Source organism: Mus caroli, chromosome 3 (genome assembly GCF_900094665.2).
Source record: "Mus caroli chromosome 3, CAROLI_EIJ_v1.1, whole genome shotgun sequence".
Classification (NCBI taxonomy): domain Eukaryota; kingdom Metazoa; phylum Chordata; class Mammalia; order Rodentia; family Muridae; genus Mus; species Mus caroli.
The window spans coordinates 81,868,818-81,888,209 of NC_034572.1; the positions used below are offsets into that span (position 1 = coordinate 81,868,818).

The window sequence follows — 19,392 nt, forward strand, 5'->3', positions numbered from 1 at the left end:
CATATCACACACATATATCACACATACACCATACACACACACCACTCACACACACACATATATCACACATACACCATACACACACACCACTCACATATCACACACACACATATACTATACACACACACACCACTCACACACACACACCCCAAGGAGAAAGAGGGCGGCTATGTAGCTCAGTTGATAGAATACTTGCCTAGTGTGCATGAAGCCCTGTGCTCAGGCCCTAGCGCTACATAAATTTAGCATAGTAGAGCACACCCTTAACCCCAGCGCAGGGAAGGTGAGGACAGGAGAACCAAGCCCAAGGTTATCCTCAGAAGCAGAGCAAATCCAAGGCTAGCCTGGGTTACAGGAGACCCTGTCTCAGAAGGAAGAATAGATGGGAAGAAGGGTGGAGAATAAGTAAAGGATGGTGTAGCTCAGCGCTGGACACTGACTGTCTCCAGTGGCCCTGGCCTCCATTTCCCGAGCAGCAGAAAAGGAAGCTGGGAATGAAGAGGGAGAGGAGTGCCATCAAGCTCTGCTGCTGCCATTGCCGCTGCTGAAGATCCATGAGGCTGGGGACTGAGACAGATCTCAGCTCTGTCAGGGAGACCCCTCAGCTGTCAAAGTGCCTCACGCTCTGACCCTTCACAGCCTACAGTAACCTCCACAGTGTGGCACTTAATATCAGGTCACTTGCTAACAAAGGTGCCTAAGGCCTGGCTGAGATTAGACACCCCACAAACTGCCTCCTCAAGGGTGTGTATACTGGTCGGAGTGGGCAAAACGCATTTGTGAAGTAGAGGAACTTCGAAGGACTCCTGGGTGGGGGGAGTCTCTCCGATGTTGTAGATGGGTTTGGCTGTCAGGTTTGGGAGGACTTTCTTAGTGGGCTCTCTGGTTCCAGGGCCGGCGTCACGCTCTGTGGACCGCCTCAAGGAGATGATCAAGGCAGGGATGAACATTGCAAGACTCAACTTCTCCCATGGCTCCCATGAGGTGTGGGGAAGTCGTGGAGGGCGGAGCTGGAGAATGCCCCAGGTCCTGTCCGCTTTGCCTTATAATCCTGGTTTTGTGTTCTCGCTCTCTCTCTCTCACTGCTAGTACCATGCAGAGTCCATCGCCAACATCCGGGAGGCGGCTGAGAGCTTTGCAACCTCCCCACTCAGCTACAGACCCGTGGCCATCGCCCTGGACACCAAGGGTCCCGAGATACGCACTGGAGTCCTGCAGGGGGTGAGAAGCAAGCCTCTGTCTGGGGCCTGGAGGAGTGTGAGAGCCCTGGAGAGGGAGAGAGGGTCAGCACTGCTCAGGGCCCAGCTGTGAAACTCAGGCCTCTCTGCCCACCCCACCCCCTCCAGGGTCCAGAGTCGGAGGTGGAAATTGTGAAGGGTTCACAGGTGCTGGTGACTGTGGATCCGAAGTTCCGGACAAGGGGCGATGCAAAGACAGTGTGGGTGGACTACCACAATATCACCCAGGTCGTTGCAGTGGGGGGCCGCATCTACATTGACGACGGGCTCATCTCCTTAGTGGTGCGGAAAATTGGTACAGAAATGCTTTCTGATCTTATGAGGCGCCCCCAAAATGGGGCACTTTCTCTTCCTTTGGGTTTCTATGTTCCGTCTGCTCTAGACCACCCACACCTTCCCCTAGCAGTGTCTGCTTCCCCACCTGGCCTAGTGGACCCTGCTGCCATCCTGGGTTGGGGCTGGGCATTTGAGGATCCAAGCTTAAGAGCTCCCTCGGCCATGCCTATATCCCGGCTCAGTCTTGGCAGACACTGGCTCTTCTATACCTGCAGGCCCAGAGGGACTGGTGACCGAAGTGGAACACGGTGGTTTCTTGGGCAACAGGAAGGGTGTGAACTTGCCAAATGCCGAGGTGGACCTGCCTGGGCTGTCTGAGCAAGATCTTTTGGATCTGCGCTTCGGGGTGGAGCATAATGTGGACATCATCTTTGCCTCCTTTGTACGGAAAGCCAGTGATGTGGTGGCAGTCCGGGATGCCCTGGGGCCAGAAGGACGGGGCATCAAAATTATCAGCAAAATCGAGAACCATGAAGGCGTGAAGAAGTGAGGCTTGGTCCTTGGTCTCGTCAGCCCTCTCCCTTCCTTTGCCCCTCTTGTGCATGCTATTTCCCCGGCATCTCCTGACTCTGCCTTAGCCTGGATTCCTCCAACCACCCAGGTTTGATGAGATCCTAGAAGTGAGCGATGGCATCATGGTGGCTCGGGGTGACCTAGGCATTGAGATCCCAGCAGAGAAGGTTTTCTTGGCTCAGAAGATGATGATTGGACGCTGCAACCTGGCTGGCAAGCCTGTCGTTTGTGCCACACAGGTCTGGAGTGAACCCTTGGGCTAGGCTTTAGAGGTGCTGAGTAACCTTAGATCCATATGATACTGTCTGTTGTCTGGTTACAAATGATGATGACATGAACTTCCAGGGTCTCAGTGTAACCCTGGCAATCTAAGAGTGCAGGTGTTAGAGAAATAGCATGGGCAGGGTCCCCAATCAGAATGAGACTTCTACAGCTTTGCCATCCATTGTGTCATTCAGATGCTGGAAAGCATGATCACTAAGGCTCGACCAACTCGAGCGGAGACAAGCGATGTGGCCAATGCTGTGTTGGATGGGGCTGACTGTATCATGCTGTCTGGAGAGACTGCCAAAGGCAGTTTCCCCGTGGAGGCTGTAAAGATGCAACATGCGGTAGGAACTCAGTCCTGAAAAGCTGATGGGCCAGGAACACAGACCCCTCTGGGACCCCATTGACTCTTCTCAACCTGACCTACTGGTGCCTGCAGATTGCCCGGGAGGCAGAGGCCGCTGTGTACCACCGCCAGTTGTTTGAGGAGCTACGCCGGGCAGCGCCGCTGAGCCGTGACCCAACCGAGGTCACTGCAATTGGAGCCGTGGAGGCTTCCTTCAAGTGCTGTGCCGCAGCCATCATTGTGCTGACCAAGACTGGCCGGTGAGAAACGTATTGGAAACAGGGCTTTGGGCAGGGGCGGCTGATACCATGGGTGATTTTTAAAAAGTATTGCTTTAGGGCAAGAAAAGGGATAGCTATGGACTCTAGAGGCCAGCAGAGGTGGCTCTTGAGTACTCTAGAACCAGAGCCCGTGAGCTCCAGGGACCTGGCTGGTGATAACCTAAGCACGGTTGCCTTAGGCGTTTGAAGAACTGGAACTGAGAAGTCTTCAGTAGGCTGAGGTGTTGCTGAAGAGCCCTGTAAGCCCGAGAGCTGAGGATTTTTCTCTCAAATTTAGCAGTGAGACCCTAAGTAACTCTCAGGGGCCTCACAAGCCACTTCTGGCTCCATGGGTCTGTGTGAGTTTTCCATCTGTCACCCCTCCACCCCCACCCCCATGGGGTTGTGCAGGTTAACAAAAGATGTTAAGTGGTTAAGTGACATATGGAGGTTGGGTATGATACAAACATAACACCTTCTAGACAGTTTTACCCTTTTTTGTTATGTGTTTGATAGGGTCGCATTAGTCCTGGCTGGCCTGAAACTTACTTTGTAGCTGAAGTAGCCTTTGAACTTAACCTTCAGCCTCTACCCCAAGGGCTGGGGTTGTGGGCATGTGTCACCATGGCTAGCTGGTTTTACATTTCTTTCTAATTTTTTAGAGGGTTTGTTATTATTTCTATGTGTGTGTGTACGATGCTAAGGTCAGAAGTGGATGTTGGACCCTCTGGAGCTGGAGTTACAGGCAGTTGGTTGTGAGCGATTTGATGTGGATGCTCGGAACCAACTCAGGTCCTCTGAAACAGCACTAAGAGCTCTTAAGGAGCCAGGCGTGGTGGCCACGCCTTTAATCCCAGCACTCCGGAGGCAGAGGCAGGTGGATTTCTGAGTTTGAGACCAGCCTGGTCTACAAAATGAGTTCCAGGACAGCCAGGGCTATACAGAGAAAGAAACCCTGTCTCTAAAAATCAAAAGAGAGAGAGAGAGAGAGAGAGAGAGAGAGAGAGAGAGAGAGAGAGAGAGCTCTTAAGGACTGAGCCATCTCTCTAGCCCAGGTTTTACACTTATCTTTTAAATATTATTTTTAATATGGATTGACATTTTGCCTGTTTGTATGTCTGAGCACCATTTGCATGTCCGGTGCCGGTGAAGACCAGAAGAGGGTGTTAGGACCCCTGAAACTGGACTTAAAAGCCATTGTTAGCTGCTGTACTGGTGTTGAAAACTTAACCCAGCATGGGCTCTTAGTGGCTGAGCCATCTCTACAACATGGTAGTTATTCTGAATACTTAGTGAAAAAGGCAGAGATCAGAGAAGTATAACTTACCCAGGGCCACATGGTTTGTCAGTGACACCTGGAACCATAATTCAAACTCTTGTTTCTTGGGTCAACACTCTTGAGCTAACCCTCTCTCCCTCATACAGCTCAGCTCAGCTTCTGTCTCGCTACCGACCTCGGGCTGCTGTCATTGCTGTGACTCGTTCTGCCCAGGCCGCCAGACAGGTCCACCTGTCCCGAGGAGTCTTCCCCTTGCTCTACCGTGAGCCTCCAGAGGCTGTCTGGGCAGATGATGTGGACCGAAGGGTCCAATTTGGCATTGAAAGTGGTGAGCCTTGCCCTCTCCTCCCCAGCCTGTCTTCCTGCCCTGACTCAAAAGTTCTGCCTGTCCTCACTGGTCCAAGAGTTTTCTAGGAGTCACTAAGATGGGCGTGTCTTGGACTCTAAGCAGGGGGGTAAGCTGAGAGGAAAGGAATGAAAACAGGACCCCTGAGAAATCGCTGCTGTGTCCACCACAACCTAGTAGGACAAGGAGCAAGAAGAGGTGGGAGGACAAAGCCAGGAGAGCTGGAACTAAATTTATAGTTGTCATGGCCACATCTGTCCTTGTCCCGCATAGGTGCAGAGGCTTAATGCTTAAAAACAGTATAGCACATTCCCTCCACACACATCCTCTCAAACCACTGCCTCAGTTTCCTTCTCACCTATTGGGTAGGTGGCCTTGAGGTGGTGGAGGGTAATGGCTGAACCTAGGTTCTTCAATGACTGTCACCTTTTCCTCCACCAGGAAAGCTTCGTGGCTTCCTCCGAGTTGGTGATCTGGTGATTGTGGTGACAGGCTGGCGACCTGGCTCTGGCTATACCAACATTATGCGGGTGCTGACCATATCCTGAAACGCCTCTCCCCTTTCTGACCTAGTTGCACCCCATTTCTTTCAACCCACACCCCTCCCATAGTCCCACATCTGCCATCTAGCCCCATTCTGGTGCTTCACACAGGCCCTGAATGTCTGCGTCCAATTACGCACAGGCCACCCAGCAGCATCAGTTGTATATCCCTGTCTCAATCCGCTCAGCTGGACTCTAAGATGCCCTGAGCCTTTAATCCCAGCCCAGCTGGTTAATTCGATTCCTCCTGGGTCCTGATAATTAGAATGGGGGAGTAGAAACTGGGTAAACTTATCCAAATTCCATAGAACCATTATTTTAAAACACTCTGTCCTCGGATATAGCCCTCATGACCTCTAGTTCTCTAGCAAAGTGTCACCTCCTGATGGCCTCAAGTCAGGGTAGAATACTCCTTCAAGGAGCACAGCTCCACACTTTAGGGAAGATTGGGGTAGATGGGTACTGGAGAGAACTAAGCCAAACTGGCTTTTTTTTTTTTTTTTTTTTCCTGATACAAGGTCTCATTGTATAGCTCTGACTGGCCCCAGACTCCTAGAAATCCTCCTGCCTGACCCTCCTGAGGGTAAGGACTGCAGGCATGAGTGACCAGCTGGACTTTAAGTAGTCTTATTTTCTTACTGACGCCACAAACCATGGAGCCGAGCTTACGAGCCACTAATCTGGCTGTTCTCCTGCCCACTGATCTGCTGGGTCAGATGAAATTCTTCCACAACCACTTTGTCCCCACAATCAGATCAGAAGCAAAAATGAATCTTTTCTTTTAAACCCAACTGTTTAGGTGCAATTATAAAAAAAAAAACTCCCACAGGCAAAGAATCCTAGAATCTCCCACCCAAAGAGATGTGTGATCCTGGCCCCACCTGTCCATGCTACAGGGTGCTTCTGAAAGGGGACAGAGCGGGTGGCCAGGGGATTATTCTTGTCCCTGAGAAGGTGGAGGGGCTACTGGCCCACCCTTCCTAGGATTGGATACTCCAGACCCCCCTCTTCTTCACAACAGCAAACCCAGATGAGGATGAAAAAACTAAGCTCAGGCCTCCTGCTGCCCCCCCCCCACTACCTCATCACAGAATTTGAGTATTGCTGCAGATGGCATTGTGCAAGGACCACAAAGATATCCCCTAGGCCCCTACCAGAAGGTGGGGAGGACAGACAAAGGAATGAGTGAATAAGTGAACAAGTCAAATTAGCAAATGAATAAATAAAATTAATAAATGAATAAATAAGACAAAGAGGGAAAGATAAAAGGTCACATGAGGATTCAGCCCCTGGCCCCCTACCTGGGGGGAACTAGGCTGGCACAGTAAGTAAGGAGGTGCCGCGTGCCCCTTAGCTTTAGGGGCAACACCACTGAGGCAGGGGGCACAGTGAAGAGCAGCTTCTAGCTCATAAAGGTAGTGCGTCCACACAGGAGCTGCGGAGGGCAGACTACAGTGAGCAGACTTGGGTTCTCACTTGGTGAGGACAAGGAGGGCCCACAGGTGGCAGTCAGAGCGTCGATGTTCACACTCAGGGCTCTAGACATCTGTTGGCTGTACTAGATAATTGACGGTACCCAGCTATGACAAAGGAGATGGCCAGAGAGGACGCGCTGGCACCACCTGCAGGGTCACTGACAGGGAGACAGCCGTCTAGTTACTCGGCAGTGATGGAGGCAGCAAGTACTTGTGCTTAATAAAGAAAGGCAGGGCTGTGGGCCCAGGCCTGCGCCTGGCAGGACCGTGGCCTGGGGACACCCTTGTTAAAGGGCTTCGAGTCATTTCTACTTGGCAGTGGATACACAGTGCCTAGCACAGTGCCTTGAACATGGTAGGCACGGGGTTCCTATGATAAATGGGTATGTGATTAGGATTAGCAGGCTGCAGCTGCTTTGAGCTGAGGACACAGAGAACAGCTTTGTGGTGATAAAGGGCAGTATGTTAGGACCCCCACAGCCTTCCCCCAAGGGGCGTCTACCCTCGGGCACACGTTATTGCGTGCCAATAGCTAAGGCCAGTGTAACCTAGGATTTCACATGTTGGCAGAAATTTGGGGACCTCTGGGGGTTACTGGCTCAGGCACTGATGACCTGGGTGGCTGGACTGTCCCTGGAGGTTTGGCCAAGAGCCCCGAGGGGGGCAGGCGCTCACTTCCAGAGCCTTTACGCCTAGGAGAGCCATCCCCTGTTGCTCGCTGAGGCAGAGAGGGTTGAGAGGCAGAGAGTGGGCGGCCCCGAGGTCCTAGCCTCCGAGCACCTCCTCCTGGGGGAGGGCCCAACAGAGATACCTGGGAACGCCCTGTCCGGGATAGGCTGGCATGGAGGGTTCGGGCAGGTGGAGCAGGCAGACGAGAAGTGGACGCCCAGGGTCCCCGGGCCAGCAGAGGACCTGCTCGGACAGGCACCAGTGGGGAGGCTGGGGAGCCTGCTGAGCGTCTAGCAGATCGAGCCAGGAGGGTGGCTGGAGAATCAGGGGAGAGGGGCAGAGGGCCTCGCTGGTGAGTCAAGGCTATGGCCACGTTGGAGGTCACAGCAGCTGCCTGCAGAGGGGCGTGCACCAGTGGTTCCCACAGCACTGGCTTCCCACTGAGTCGAGCTCCTGTGCCAGGAGCCAGGCCCCGAACACCACGAGCCATGTCTCTGTCGTGTTGTACCAAATGCTGCTCCATGACGCCACCGCTGCTGCCTGGACTCGGCTCAGAGCGTTTCCGCTGCAGTATCGAATTCTTTTTGCCTACAAGTTGTCCCAGGACCAAGAAGTTAGGAAAGGGAAGGCATCTAAGATGGAGGCCGGATAACCACGGTGTGTGTGTGGGGGGGGGGGGCCGGGGGGTTGAGGGGTAGGGATGGGAAGTCAGGTATATGGAAAGAGTGCTTTGCAAGAGAAGCAGGAAGGTGGTAGCAATAAAAAATTGCGAGGTTAAGAACTAGTGCCCAGAAGGACACGAGGAATGAGGGTTTGGGGAGACACTCCACGGCTATTTCTCGCTAGGGCTAAGTCTAGTGAGCAACAGTGCTAACAGCCTGCTGGAGGCATGGACTGGAACTGGGTGGGCTGGGATGTGCTGTCAAAGCACCGGGGCTAGGCTCATGAGATGAGGCCCAGCCAGGACCCAGAGCAGACAGAGTAGACAGGCCTCACCGATGCGCCGAAGCCGGTCCATGGCCACCGTCTCAAAAGCCCTGCGCATCATTGGGAACTCCTCAAGCACCGCATTGAAGTGGTCCACGCTGAGCGAGTAGAGGCGACAATAGGTGTCAGCTCTTACACTGGCTGTTCTCCGACCTCGAGTCAGCAGGCAGATTTCTGCAAAAGTGGGGAAGTGGCTCAGAGCTCCCATTCCACCCCCCAATTAGGCCTGCAGCAGCTAACCCAGCACCCTCAGATTCCTCCTTATACTTGGGAGAATGAACGATTACCTGGCGTAAGGTCCCTTACTGCTCTAAGCACTGTCTGTCTCCATACCTGCACATCTGGAAGGCTGCTCTCCAGACAAACAGGTTTGCCAGCCCCAGATGTTCTTCTCAGTTACTCTACACATTAACTCCAACCCCAGTCCTATCGCTCTGTCCCAGGGTGTACCCGACTCCTAACTTGGGAGGAGAAAAGCAGGCTAAACAGACACAAAGTGGGACTGACAAGATGCTTGAAGGTAGGGGTTGCTTAGGCGGCTGGATGGTTGTATGAGCCTTAAGTCACTCTGGGCAGTGGTTGTCTGCACTTCTTCCAAAGCCACAGCCTGGGTTTTCAGACAGCTCCACAAAGCCTAAGTCTGTGGGACAGCCCTGCTTCATCCCTGGGTTTCCATCAACAATGGGGTCCTTGCATTTTTGTCATTAATAATCCTACAGAGTTGCTGGCCCAGTAGCTTGTAGCCTGGCCATGCACTAGACTCTCCGCTTTTAAAAATAAAATAAATTTAAAAGCCCAGCCACCTGGTATGGTGGTGCATGCCTTTAATCCCAGCACTTGGGAAGCCGAGGCAGGTGGATGTCTGCCTGGTCTACATAGTGAGTTCCAGGACAGCCAGAGCTATATAATAGACCTGGTCTCAAACAATAAGATAAGATAAAATAAAATACAGAGCTTCAGGCCTGGATCGGACTCAATGAGGTTTGGGTAAGGGTTGTTCTGTGATTTGTGTAACACCAACGGGAGAGGCCCTGGTCCTAGAAAACAACTGCCGTCTGTACAATGTCCATGACCCCCCACCTTCCCCGAGGCCTGCTGACCCCCAAAGTAGGATCCATCAGTGAGGCGGGTGTCGCGGGCGCCCCGTGCCAGCACACTCAGCAGCCCGTGCTGGATGAAGTACATCTTCCTGCCCACGGAGCCCTCACGCACCACCAGGTCCCCTGGTTGGAAGACCTCAAAACGGAGCTTGGTGAGCACTGCGGTGACGAAGCTGGGGTCAGCATGAGCAAACAGCGGCATGTGGGCCACCAGGCCCCGGCAGGTGAAGTTAATAATCTCCTGGACATGGGCGGGGCCTATCAGACAGGCTCTGCCCCCTGCCGGAAGATGCCCCGCCCCCAAGCTCCTCTGTCTCCAGAAAACCCGTCCACCTGTCAAGATCGGTTACTGGATGGGGATGCTACAACCCGTGTGGGGACCTCCCTGAGACAGTTCCATAAGACCTTGCACAAAAAGCCACCTCCCCTCAAGTGCTTGTCTCCCCTCCCAAGCACTCACTCCCTTGTAACCCAGGCGGCACATCCAGAAGCCCAGATCCTAGAAGAGCCCTTCCCACAAGGTCCAGCCCGGCCCCACCTCCCGAAGTGGCTCGCTCAGCTCCCCCAGGATGCTCTCTTCATCAAACATCTTGCCCTGGTAGCGATGCTCGTAGTACTCGTGGATGCGCTGCCGGGTGTCAGCGGGCAGCTTGTGGAAGGACATGTACTGCTCCACCTGCTTGTACTGGAGAGGTAACACCAGTTGCCAGTGGGAAAAGAATGTGGAGATGTGGGGCCAAAACAGTGGGGCTCAGGGTGTGCAGAACAAGTTGGACTCAGAGGCGATAAACGTGGTACACCCAGAACCGCAAGGGATATACGGAAAATGGTGGATACAAGTAAGACTGCGCAGACTGCGCAGTTACAGAAAAACCCAAATGTGGACAGAGGAGAGGGAGGGTCCAAAGACAGAGGCATAGGGACAGTCACAGATGTGTTTCACACAGGTAGATGGGACAAATGGATATGAGGCAGGAAAGGACATAGGGGCCCATCAGAACAAATCTCCAGCCCTTCTCCAAGCCCACCCCTCCCCTCCCTTGTCCCTGCTGACCTTCTCCTGGTACTGTCGCCGGGAAGAGTCCAGGGACTGGATGAGGGCGGTGGCGTGACCGATGAACATGGCATAGCACGTGGCGCCCACAATCATGCTGAGCATGGTGAGCCAGACGTCAGGCATGCCTACCGGTGCCTGCTGCCCATAGCCAATGCATAGCATGTGACTCATGGCCTTGAACAGGGCGTGGGAATACTGGCGGCCCCACGAGTGGTTCTGGGGGGCAGAGGATGTTGCAGAACAGGGCTTGGGCCCCTCCGAGTCTCATTATCGACCTGCCCCCCTTTCTCCCTTTAAGTTCTGTGCGTACCCCTTCTACCTCAGACCCTCCTCTCGGCAGGCATTTGTTGGGTTTCTTCCGTTGGTGGGGACCCTTGCTTTTGCCTAGGTTCCCTTCTTTGTCTGATCCCTCTGACAAGCAAGCTCTTCCTCCATCTATCTACGTTCCTTACCCTTCTCCTCCCTGCAATCCCATCTGCTGTCTGCTGCTTCCCTTCTGGATCATCTCCTGCCTTCTGCTCCCTGTGGCCCAGGAGTACCAGAGCTGGGGGGAGGGGGGGGGCTTCTCACCACCATGCGGTTCATGGAGACCCAGCAGTCAGACGGGAAGTCCTGCAGCATAGGGACCAGAAACTGCAGACAGCCGTCCCAGTGACACAGCAGCAACATCATTCCAATGAGGTTGAAGATGCGAACCACTGCACTGGCCAGGTCGTAGGTCATGTGAAAGATCTGAGGAGTCCGAGGAGGCACTGCTGTGGACAGGAACCCCTCTCTGCTGGTCCCCTCCAGTCCCAGCCTTGCAAATTCCTCTTGACCCTCCCTCCCCCCTTCCCAGTATCTCTGAATTTTAAAAAAAAAAATAGCCATTAACCTGGCCTGGTGTCAAGTGTCTATAATCCTAGTTACCAGGGAAGCTGAGGCAGGAGGATCAGAATTTTAAGGCCAGTCTAGGCAACTTTTTCTTTTTCACTTTCAATTAAAAAAAAAAAAAAAAAAAAGAGCCAGGTATAGTGGCGCACACATTTAATCTCAGCACTTAGGAGATAGAGGCAGGTGAATCTCTGTTCAAGGCCAACCTGATCTACATAGCGAGATCCAGAACAGGATTACCTAGAGTTACCCTGTCTCAAAAAATAAAACAAAACACAGTTTATGAATATGGGTATTTTGCCTACATATATATCTGTGTATCATATGCATGCCAGGTGCTCTTGGAGGCTACAGGGTGTCTGATCCCTTTGAACTGGAGTTACAGACAGTTGTGAGCCAGCACGTAAGTACTGGAAATTGAACTTGGGTCCTCTGGAAGAGCAGCCAGTGCTCCTAACTGCTGAGCCATCTCTCTAGGCCCTCTCTAGCGATTTAGTAAGGTCCTATCTTAAAATAAAAAGAGCTGGGTAACACCGTCAGAACTGATAAGATGGCAGAGTATGCTCTGAGCCACTAAACCCTGCTGCTGGAAGAGGCACCGCCTATTCACACCCAATCCTCCAGTCAAGAATCAACTAACCCTCAAGTGTTTGCCACGGCTCTGTACCCCACCCTCACCCTGGCCTCATTCCCTGAACCTTCCTTCTATGCCTGCTTCTCTCCCACCAACTTTGCAAAGAATTCACACTTGGAAGCCTCAGGCATCTTCCCCACCCCATGGAATCACCAGGACTTCCACCCATAGCACCTTTCTGAGGAGTATGATACGCCCCCTGCCCACCTCCCCACCCCACCTCCTCCCACTGGTGTATGTAGCGGATGAGGCGGGAGAGGCGGAGCAGCCGCAGCAGGCTAAGGATCTTGGTGAATCTAACGATGCGCAGGGCCCGCGCCGTTTTGTAGACCTCAGCATCTAGTCGTGGCTCCAGCTCCACCACTAGGAAGATATAATCCACAGGGATGGAGGAGATCAGATCAACCAGGAACCAGGTGCGCAGGTAACGCGTTCGGATGGCCCTTGGCGCCAGCAGGATCTCGGCACCTTCCTCCACCACGATGCCAGTTCGGAAGTTGAGCACCAGATCCAGCAGGAAGAAAGTGTCAGAGAGGACATTGAAGACAATCCAGGGTGGAGAGTTCTCCTCCTTGAAGAAAGTGATACCCACAGGCAGAACTATGAGGTTCCCCACCATCAGCAGCAGCATGATCAGATCCCAGTAAAACCTAAAGTGGGCATGGGATAGAGAGCAAGGTTCTGTCACACTCCTGAAACTCGATTGGCAGACGGTAGTTTGAGACAGCCAAGAGGGGCCAAGATCACAAAACCACAAAAACAGCCGGGCAGTGGTGGCCCACGCCTTTAATCCCAGCACTCAGGAGGCAGAGGCAGATGGATTTCTGAGTTCAAGGCCAGACTGGTCTTCAGAGTGAGTTCCAGGACAGCCAGGGCTACACAGAGAAACCCTGTCTCGAAAAAAAAAAAAAAAAAAAAAAAAAAAAAAGCAAACAACCAAAACCAAACCAAAACAAAACAACACAAAACCTTCATTTAAATCCACTGAGAGCAAAGACGGAACCACCATTTGTGAAAAGAGCATTATTTGGTACAGGTAGGTATTTACACTCTGTGCAACTCTGTACCCTTGTGTATAAACAAGCAATGGTGTTGTTGGAATTAATGGTTTAATAAGCCCCTATAAAAGACACATGATCCAGATATTATATTTATAAGGCAAATGCCTAGATCGGGCAAATCTAGAGCTATTTTTCCCTAACATATGTAAGTACACATGTGCTCACACAGACCCGAAGACAGTATCAGATCCCTAGAACTGGAGTTGCAGAAGGTTGTGAGCCCCCACGTGGAGCTGGGAACCAAACACAAATCCTCTACAAGGGCGGTCAGTACTTCTTTTTTAAAAAATAATTTTAATTTCTATTGAAAATAGATATTTTTTCATACAACATGGTCTGATCATGGGTTTCCCTTCCTCAACTCCTTCTAGACCCTCCCCTCTTCCCTACCTACCAAGACCCACCCTCTCTTTCTCTCTTTCATTCAAAAACAAACAGGTGGGGCTGGAGAGATGGCTCAGTGGTTAAGAGCACTGACTACTCTTCCAGAGGTCATGAGTTCAATTCCCACAAACCACATGGTGGCTCACAACCATCTATAGTGAGATCTGATGCCCTCTTCTGGTGTGTCTGAAGATGGCTACAGTATACATATACGTAAAATAAATAAGTCATTAAAAAAGAAGAAGAAGAAAACAAACAGGCAACTAAACAAACATACAAACAAATAATAGGACAAAACAAGCAAGCAGGAAAAAAGTGCCAAAGAAAAAGCACAAGAAATACAAGCAGATGCAGACACACACACACACAGATGCAGAAACACACACATTCACACACACAGAGACAGATGCAGACACACACATTCACACACACAGAGACAGATGCAGAAACACACACATTCACACACACACAGATGCAGAAACACACACATTCACACACACACAGATGCAGACACACACATTCACACACACAGATGCAGACACACACACATTCACACACACACAGATACAGACACACACACACAGATGCAGACATGCACACATTCACACACACATAGATGCAGACACATACACATTCACACACACAGACAGATGCAGACACACACTCATTCACATTACACACAGACAGATGCAGACACAGATACAATCACACACACACAGACATACAGACATATACACATTCACACACACACAGGCAGATGCAGACACGTACACATTCACACACATAAAATCCCACAAAAATACAAAATCTGGTATTATATTTTAAAAAAAACATATAAAGTTAAGAAAATGCCCAGACTAAACACTATAAGATAACATCTTCCAAAAGTGTCACTGAATTCATTTTGTGTTAGGTATCTACTGCTGACCTGTGGCCTGCCTTTACGGTTTGTATACCCCGGGAGACACCATTGGAGAGTTCCCCTCTCCCTTCCCCTTGAGAGGTTGTCAAGTGGAGATAGCTTCTGGCTTAGGGATGGAGACTTGTGCCCGCTTTCCCTATCGATGCTGGCACCCCATCTGGTTTGAGCCTGTGTATATCCATAGATGCTGCCAAATCTCTGTGGGTTCATATATGTGTCAGCCCTCTTGCATCTAGAAGGCCTTGTTCCTTAGTGTCTTCCATCTCCTCCGGCTCTTTATGACCTTTCTGCTTCCTCTTTTGCATAGTTCCCTGAGTCCTGCAGGAGAGGCTTTTGATTGAGACCTGCCATTTAGGACTGAGAGTTCCAAGGTCTCTCACTTTCCCAGCACTTGGGAGGCAGAGGCAGGCTAATTTCTGAGTTCGAGACCAGCCTGGTCTACAGAGTGAGTGCCAGGACAGCCAGGGCAGAGAAACCCTGTCTCCAAAAAAAAAAAAAGGAGGTATGATCTTGTCCAGTAGGTGGGTGAGTAGGTGTGTGGTTGTTGAAAGAAGTAGGTCAGTAATGTGGGCTTTAAAGTTTCAAAAGCCCACACCAGGCCCAGCTTCTCTTTCTGTCTTTCCACCAATGAAACAGGATGCAGCTCTCAGCTACTGCTTCAGTGCCATGCTCCCTGCTGCGATAATGGACTAAGTCTCTGAAACTGTAAGCCAGCCCCCAATTAACTGCTCTCTTTTATAAGCCACCTTGGCCATGATGTCTCTTCACAGCGATAGAGCAGTGACTAAGACAATGAGTATGGCTGGATGTGCATAGGGCTATTTTATTCCTGCACATCTTTAGCAGAGCAACAGTATTTGGTTTTCTCAAAGTTCCATGGCCTATCCAGTCTCAGGTTCTTGGCTTCTAAGCAGTGTCAGGCATGGGCTGCATCTCATGGAGCAAGCCTTAAAGCTATCACCTAGCTGTTAGTTAGATCCACAACCTTCGTGCTGCTATTGCACCAATGTATCGTGCAGGCAGGCAGCCATCACTGTAGAGCACAGGGTTTGTAGCTGGGCTGGCAGTTACCTTTCTCTTCTGGTAGCATGAAGGGTACCTTTCAGTACCATGAACACTAGGCAGCAGGAGTGAGCAGAGAGTGCTGTTAACCACTGAGCTCTCTCTCCAGTTCCTGAGTCTCACATTTTAGCATTTAGCAAAAGAAGCAAGAGACACAATGGTGGGCTGAAGAGATGGCTCAGTGGGTAAGAGCACTGGTGCTCTACCAGAGATCCTGAATTCAATTCCCAGCACCACATGGTGCCCTCTTCCAGTATGCCTGAAGAGAGACAATGTACTCACCTACATAAAATAAATAAATAATTCTTTAAGAGAGAGAGAGAGAGACAGAGAGAGAGATACACAATGGTACAAATCAAATGATTCCATGTACACAAAGCTCCAAAATGGACACAGAAAAGTGATGAAACATTTTTAAGCCTTTCTATTTTACTTATTATTATTATTATTTGTGTATCCATCATATGTGATGCATATGGAAGCCAGAGTGTGACCTGTACGCTCCTTTCTCTGCTCCAGTGGCTGAATTCGGATTCCTGGGTCTGTGCAGCAAACACCTTTAGCTGCTAGGCTATCTATCCTACCGCCCCAGCCCCTTTCTATTTTATTGTTACTTTATGGCAAAATTATTTTTACTGTTCAATACTATTTTCTTTATTTACAAGTTAGAATCAAGAGACAAAAAACGATGGCCCAAAGGACCAAGGGGGCGAATAACTAAAACCTCTAAATGAAGAGAGAAAGGAACAAGGAGAAAGAGCAGAAAAAAAAGATCAGTAAAAAAGAAAAAAAGCACAGAGAGGTTCTTCCTCTTCCTTCCCCACTGAGAATGAGGAAGTAGAATACATAGCAATATACTAGTGTGTGTGCGTGCACACACGTGTACATGTATGCATGCCACAGCACACATATGAAGGTCAGAGGATGGCTTGTAGGAATCAGTTCTCCCCTTCCACCACGTGGGTCCCAGGAACTAAACTTACATGGGCAGGCCTGTTGGCAGATTCAGTACCACAGAATCGAATGCAGGAATAAAGGTGCAGTTCAATGGCAAAGTGTGTGCCTGGCGTGTCTGAAGAGCTAGCTTCAGTTCCTAGCACATTTCACCCACCCGTGAAAAGTGAGAATAGTGGATTTGAGAGAAGATGGTGAGATTAAGCCGGATGGTGGTGGTGCACGCCTTTGATCCTACCACTTAGGAGACAGGCAGGTGGATCTCTGAGTCCAAAGGCAGCCTGGTCTATAGAGTGAGTTCCAGGACAGCCAGGGCTACACAGAGAAACAAACAAAACAAAACTGTCTCAAACAAAACAAAACAAATAGCAACAGCAACAAACATACCAAAACAAAAGCCAAACAAACAAAAGCAAAAACCCACATGCACACAGGCTGGAGAGCAGTTAAAGGCACTCGCTGCTCTTGCAGAAGTCCCAGTTTCAGTGCCCAGCAACCATATGCCAGCTTACAACCATCCATTAATCCAGTGCCAGGGGGATCTGACCTCCTCAACCACTGCATGCACATAATGCACAGATTTATATGCAGGCAAAACATTCAAACCCATACAATAAATCTCATTTTTTCAAGAAGTACACATGAACACAGCTACATACACACCTATGCACACACACACACACACACACACACACACACACACACACACACACACATATACTAGCACCAAGGTTGTTTAGTAATTTTCTAAAACTAGGGAGCCTGCGCTGACCTCACTGGGTTGTCGGGCTCAGCAGTGCTGTCTACACTGTAGCTGTTGCTATGGTGCATACACTCTTCATCTCCAGATTTCTGGAAATTCTTTTCCTGTCTCCAGGTCTCTATTTCTAGTCTAAGCTGTCCTTCCCTTCTCTATCATCCCCACTCCATTCCTGTTCTCCAACATGAGAGCAACAGGGATGCTGGTTTTCTGTAGGTGAGGAACTGCCATCCTTGGTGGGGGTGGGGACGGGAAGAGGCTACCCTGTACTCATCTAAACTGGGCCTTTCAGGGATGCCCATCCCCCTCCACAGATGGGCTATCCACATAGAGGATTCCCTGGGAGATCCCAAGGCAGCGAGGCTTGAGCTATGCACCCCTTCCCTCCTCCAGACTGCCTGTGCTGAGATGCGCAAGGGCAAGCTACATTGCCTCAGAAGAAACTGTAGATATGAGGTCAGAAGGGAAGCAGGGGACAACATTCAGAGGAAAACAAACAAACAAACAAACAAAAAACACTGGAACACACATGATGGTTTCAGGGCTAATCCCTGCGTAAGTCCTAAACACAGTCCCTTCTGAATCTGATTGCAAAAATCAATCCTCTCAACCTCCAAAAAAGCTTGTTAGTTCCCAAGTCCAGACCCACCCCTGAATGCCCCTCAGACTTGAATGTTTGCGCTCAGCAACAAACCCCTGATGTTTCTTCCTCCCCTTCCACAGCTGCAGAGGAGAAATCTTACACTGTGAGACACTGGGAGAGAGGAGGAAAGGTTGGCCGCGCCATCAGAGCATCTTCACAGCCTGACTCACAGGCAGTCACAAGCCCAGCGGGTGATGTGGTAGAGGATTGCGAAGCAACACAACTCTGAGGGGGATATGGCTTCTGGGGATATGTCTGAGGGTGAACTGGGGGAGGGGAGGGATCTGCTGAAGAGCAGATAGGCAGGTGACAGCGAAATAATAAAGAGGACTGGAAAGAACAACGCAGAATAGGGGACTATTTACAGGGAGTGAATGTTTGAGAATGGAAGATACTGTCTGGGCCTCCGATTGTGTTACCAAGCTCCAGAGACACACCTCATTTCTTCAACTGAAAGCTGTCCTTCACCGTCCCCAAGGGCAGGGCTGATTTTCTCCCCTAGCGACCTTGATGTAGACATACAGCCTGAAGGGGACTGTGAAATGGCTACATCCCGTTCTCTGTCCCTTTTCTCCGGGAAACACCTGGGCGGTGGCCGAGCCCCTGCTTTCCTCCCCAATCTTTCTGAGTACCCGCCCCGCCCAGCCGCATTCCGCCTTCAGCACCACGGACAGCAAACAGAGCCGTGGACCCGACTGACCCCTGTTCTTCTCCAGCGTTCCCAGCGTCCCTGATCTGTTCTACTGAACTGGGCAAGTGCTCGGTGTGTGGTTAAAGCGTGGTAGAGAGTGGAACTAGGCTTCTTCCTCAGGTCTCCCAGCTTTGGAGCATGATATAATTTCCCACACCCCCAGAAAACAGTACTGAAAAGAGGCAAGGTTTCCAAACTCCGATGCTCTCTGTGGTCCATGAGGTTCCTGCATTGGGTGCACCAAGTCCTCGGATATTACCTGATGTTCGCTCTCCCTTATGCTTCCCTAACCTGACAAAACACTGAGGACCTCGGGGAAACCCGCCTAGGAATTCCCAGGTTGGGTTGGGGGAGGTGACTCCACCCGGCCGGTAGCACTGGTGTCCCTCGCTCTCCCCGTTGAGCCCCCCGTACCGGAAGTCGCTGTAGGGGTGGATGATCCAGGCCCCGGCGGACTTCACCCTCTCCTGCTCGATTTCCACTGCTTTGTGGCTGCCGAAGACCCGGAGAGAAAACTTGTTGACCGTCGGCTGCAGCAGCGTCCCGAGCTGCCGCCTCTTCGGCTCGGGCGCAGACTCCGGCACACCACCTGAGGCCGCGCGGGCCTGGGCGGGAGCCGCAGGAGGCGTCTCGCGTGCAGGGGTCGCCGCTTCGCCGGCCCCCGCCGCCGGCCGCGCCTCCTCCTCCATGATTGCCCTCACTCGTAGGGCCTCCCCAACCGGTCCAGGGCCATGGCGGGCGCGCAGGTCCCTGGGAGAGCAGCCCAGGCAGGGGAGCTCCGACCCGCGTGCGCCCGGGGCACAGGGGGCGTGTGCAGGCGACAGACGTGCGAGAGCTGCGCCCCCTGGCGAGGGCTGCGTGAGACCGGGCGGGGCGGGCCGCTGGCCCAACTGCTGCCCACACTTTCCCGAGAGGGCGTGGTTTAGGGGTCCTGGGGATGGGTGGGTGCTGTGTGTGTGTGTGTGTGTGTGTGTGTGTGTGTGTGTGTGTGTG

General features: G+C 51.5%; 2 protein-coding genes across 5 annotated transcripts in view; one reads left to right on the forward strand and one right to left on the reverse strand.

Moving 5' to 3' along the window:
* Window positions 1–6,214, forward strand: part of Pklr (pyruvate kinase L/R) — a 10,566-nt gene extending 4,352 nt beyond the window's left edge. For all 4 annotated transcript variants that reach the window (XM_029475304.1, XM_021157384.2, XM_021157383.2 and 1 more), the window contains exons 3-11: window positions 893–984; window positions 1,090–1,221; window positions 1,347–1,533; window positions 1,790–2,060; window positions 2,176–2,326; window positions 2,546–2,698; window positions 2,794–2,960; window positions 4,386–4,567; window positions 5,027–6,214. In XM_029475304.1, coding sequence (XP_029331164.1) covers window positions 893–984; window positions 1,090–1,221; window positions 1,347–1,533; window positions 1,790–2,060; window positions 2,176–2,326; window positions 2,546–2,698; window positions 2,794–2,960; window positions 4,386–4,567; window positions 5,027–5,133 — 1,442 coding nt within the window. In that variant the 3' untranslated portion in view covers window positions 5,134–6,214. The remainder of the gene's footprint in view (window positions 1–892; window positions 985–1,089; window positions 1,222–1,346; window positions 1,534–1,789; window positions 2,061–2,175; window positions 2,327–2,545; window positions 2,699–2,793; window positions 2,961–4,385; window positions 4,568–5,026) is intronic.
* A 115-nt stretch (window positions 6,215–6,329) lies between these two features.
* Window positions 6,330–19,185, reverse strand: Hcn3 (hyperpolarization activated cyclic nucleotide gated potassium channel 3). Its single transcript, XM_021157382.2, has 8 exons — window positions 18,814–19,185; window positions 12,143–12,572; window positions 10,986–11,147; window positions 10,413–10,631; window positions 9,897–10,043; window positions 9,359–9,599; window positions 8,268–8,432; window positions 6,330–7,859 (listed from the first exon to the last, which is right to left on the reverse strand). The coding sequence occupies exons 1-8, from the start codon at window positions 19,086–19,088 to the stop codon at window positions 7,159–7,161; spliced, it is 2,340 nt and encodes a 779-aa protein (XP_021013041.1). The 5' UTR covers window positions 19,089–19,185; the 3' UTR covers window positions 6,330–7,158.
* Between the last annotated feature and the right edge of the window lie 207 nt (window positions 19,186–19,392).

Bases quoted from the DNA above. Each gene is read 5' to 3' on its own strand.
- Hcn3 (XM_021157382.2), bottom strand. From the start codon at position 19,088: ATGGAGGAGGAGGCGCGGCCGGCGGCGGGGGCCGGCGAAGCGGCGACC. The intron at 12,573-18,813 runs GTACGGGGGGCT...TGCCCACTTTAG, and splicing joins CACCCCTACAGCGACTTCCG to GTTTTACTGGGATCTGATCA. The intron at 7,860-8,267 runs GTGAGGCCTGTC...GACAACTTGTAG, and splicing joins GGACCGGCTTCGGCGCATCG to GCAAAAAGAATTCGATACTG.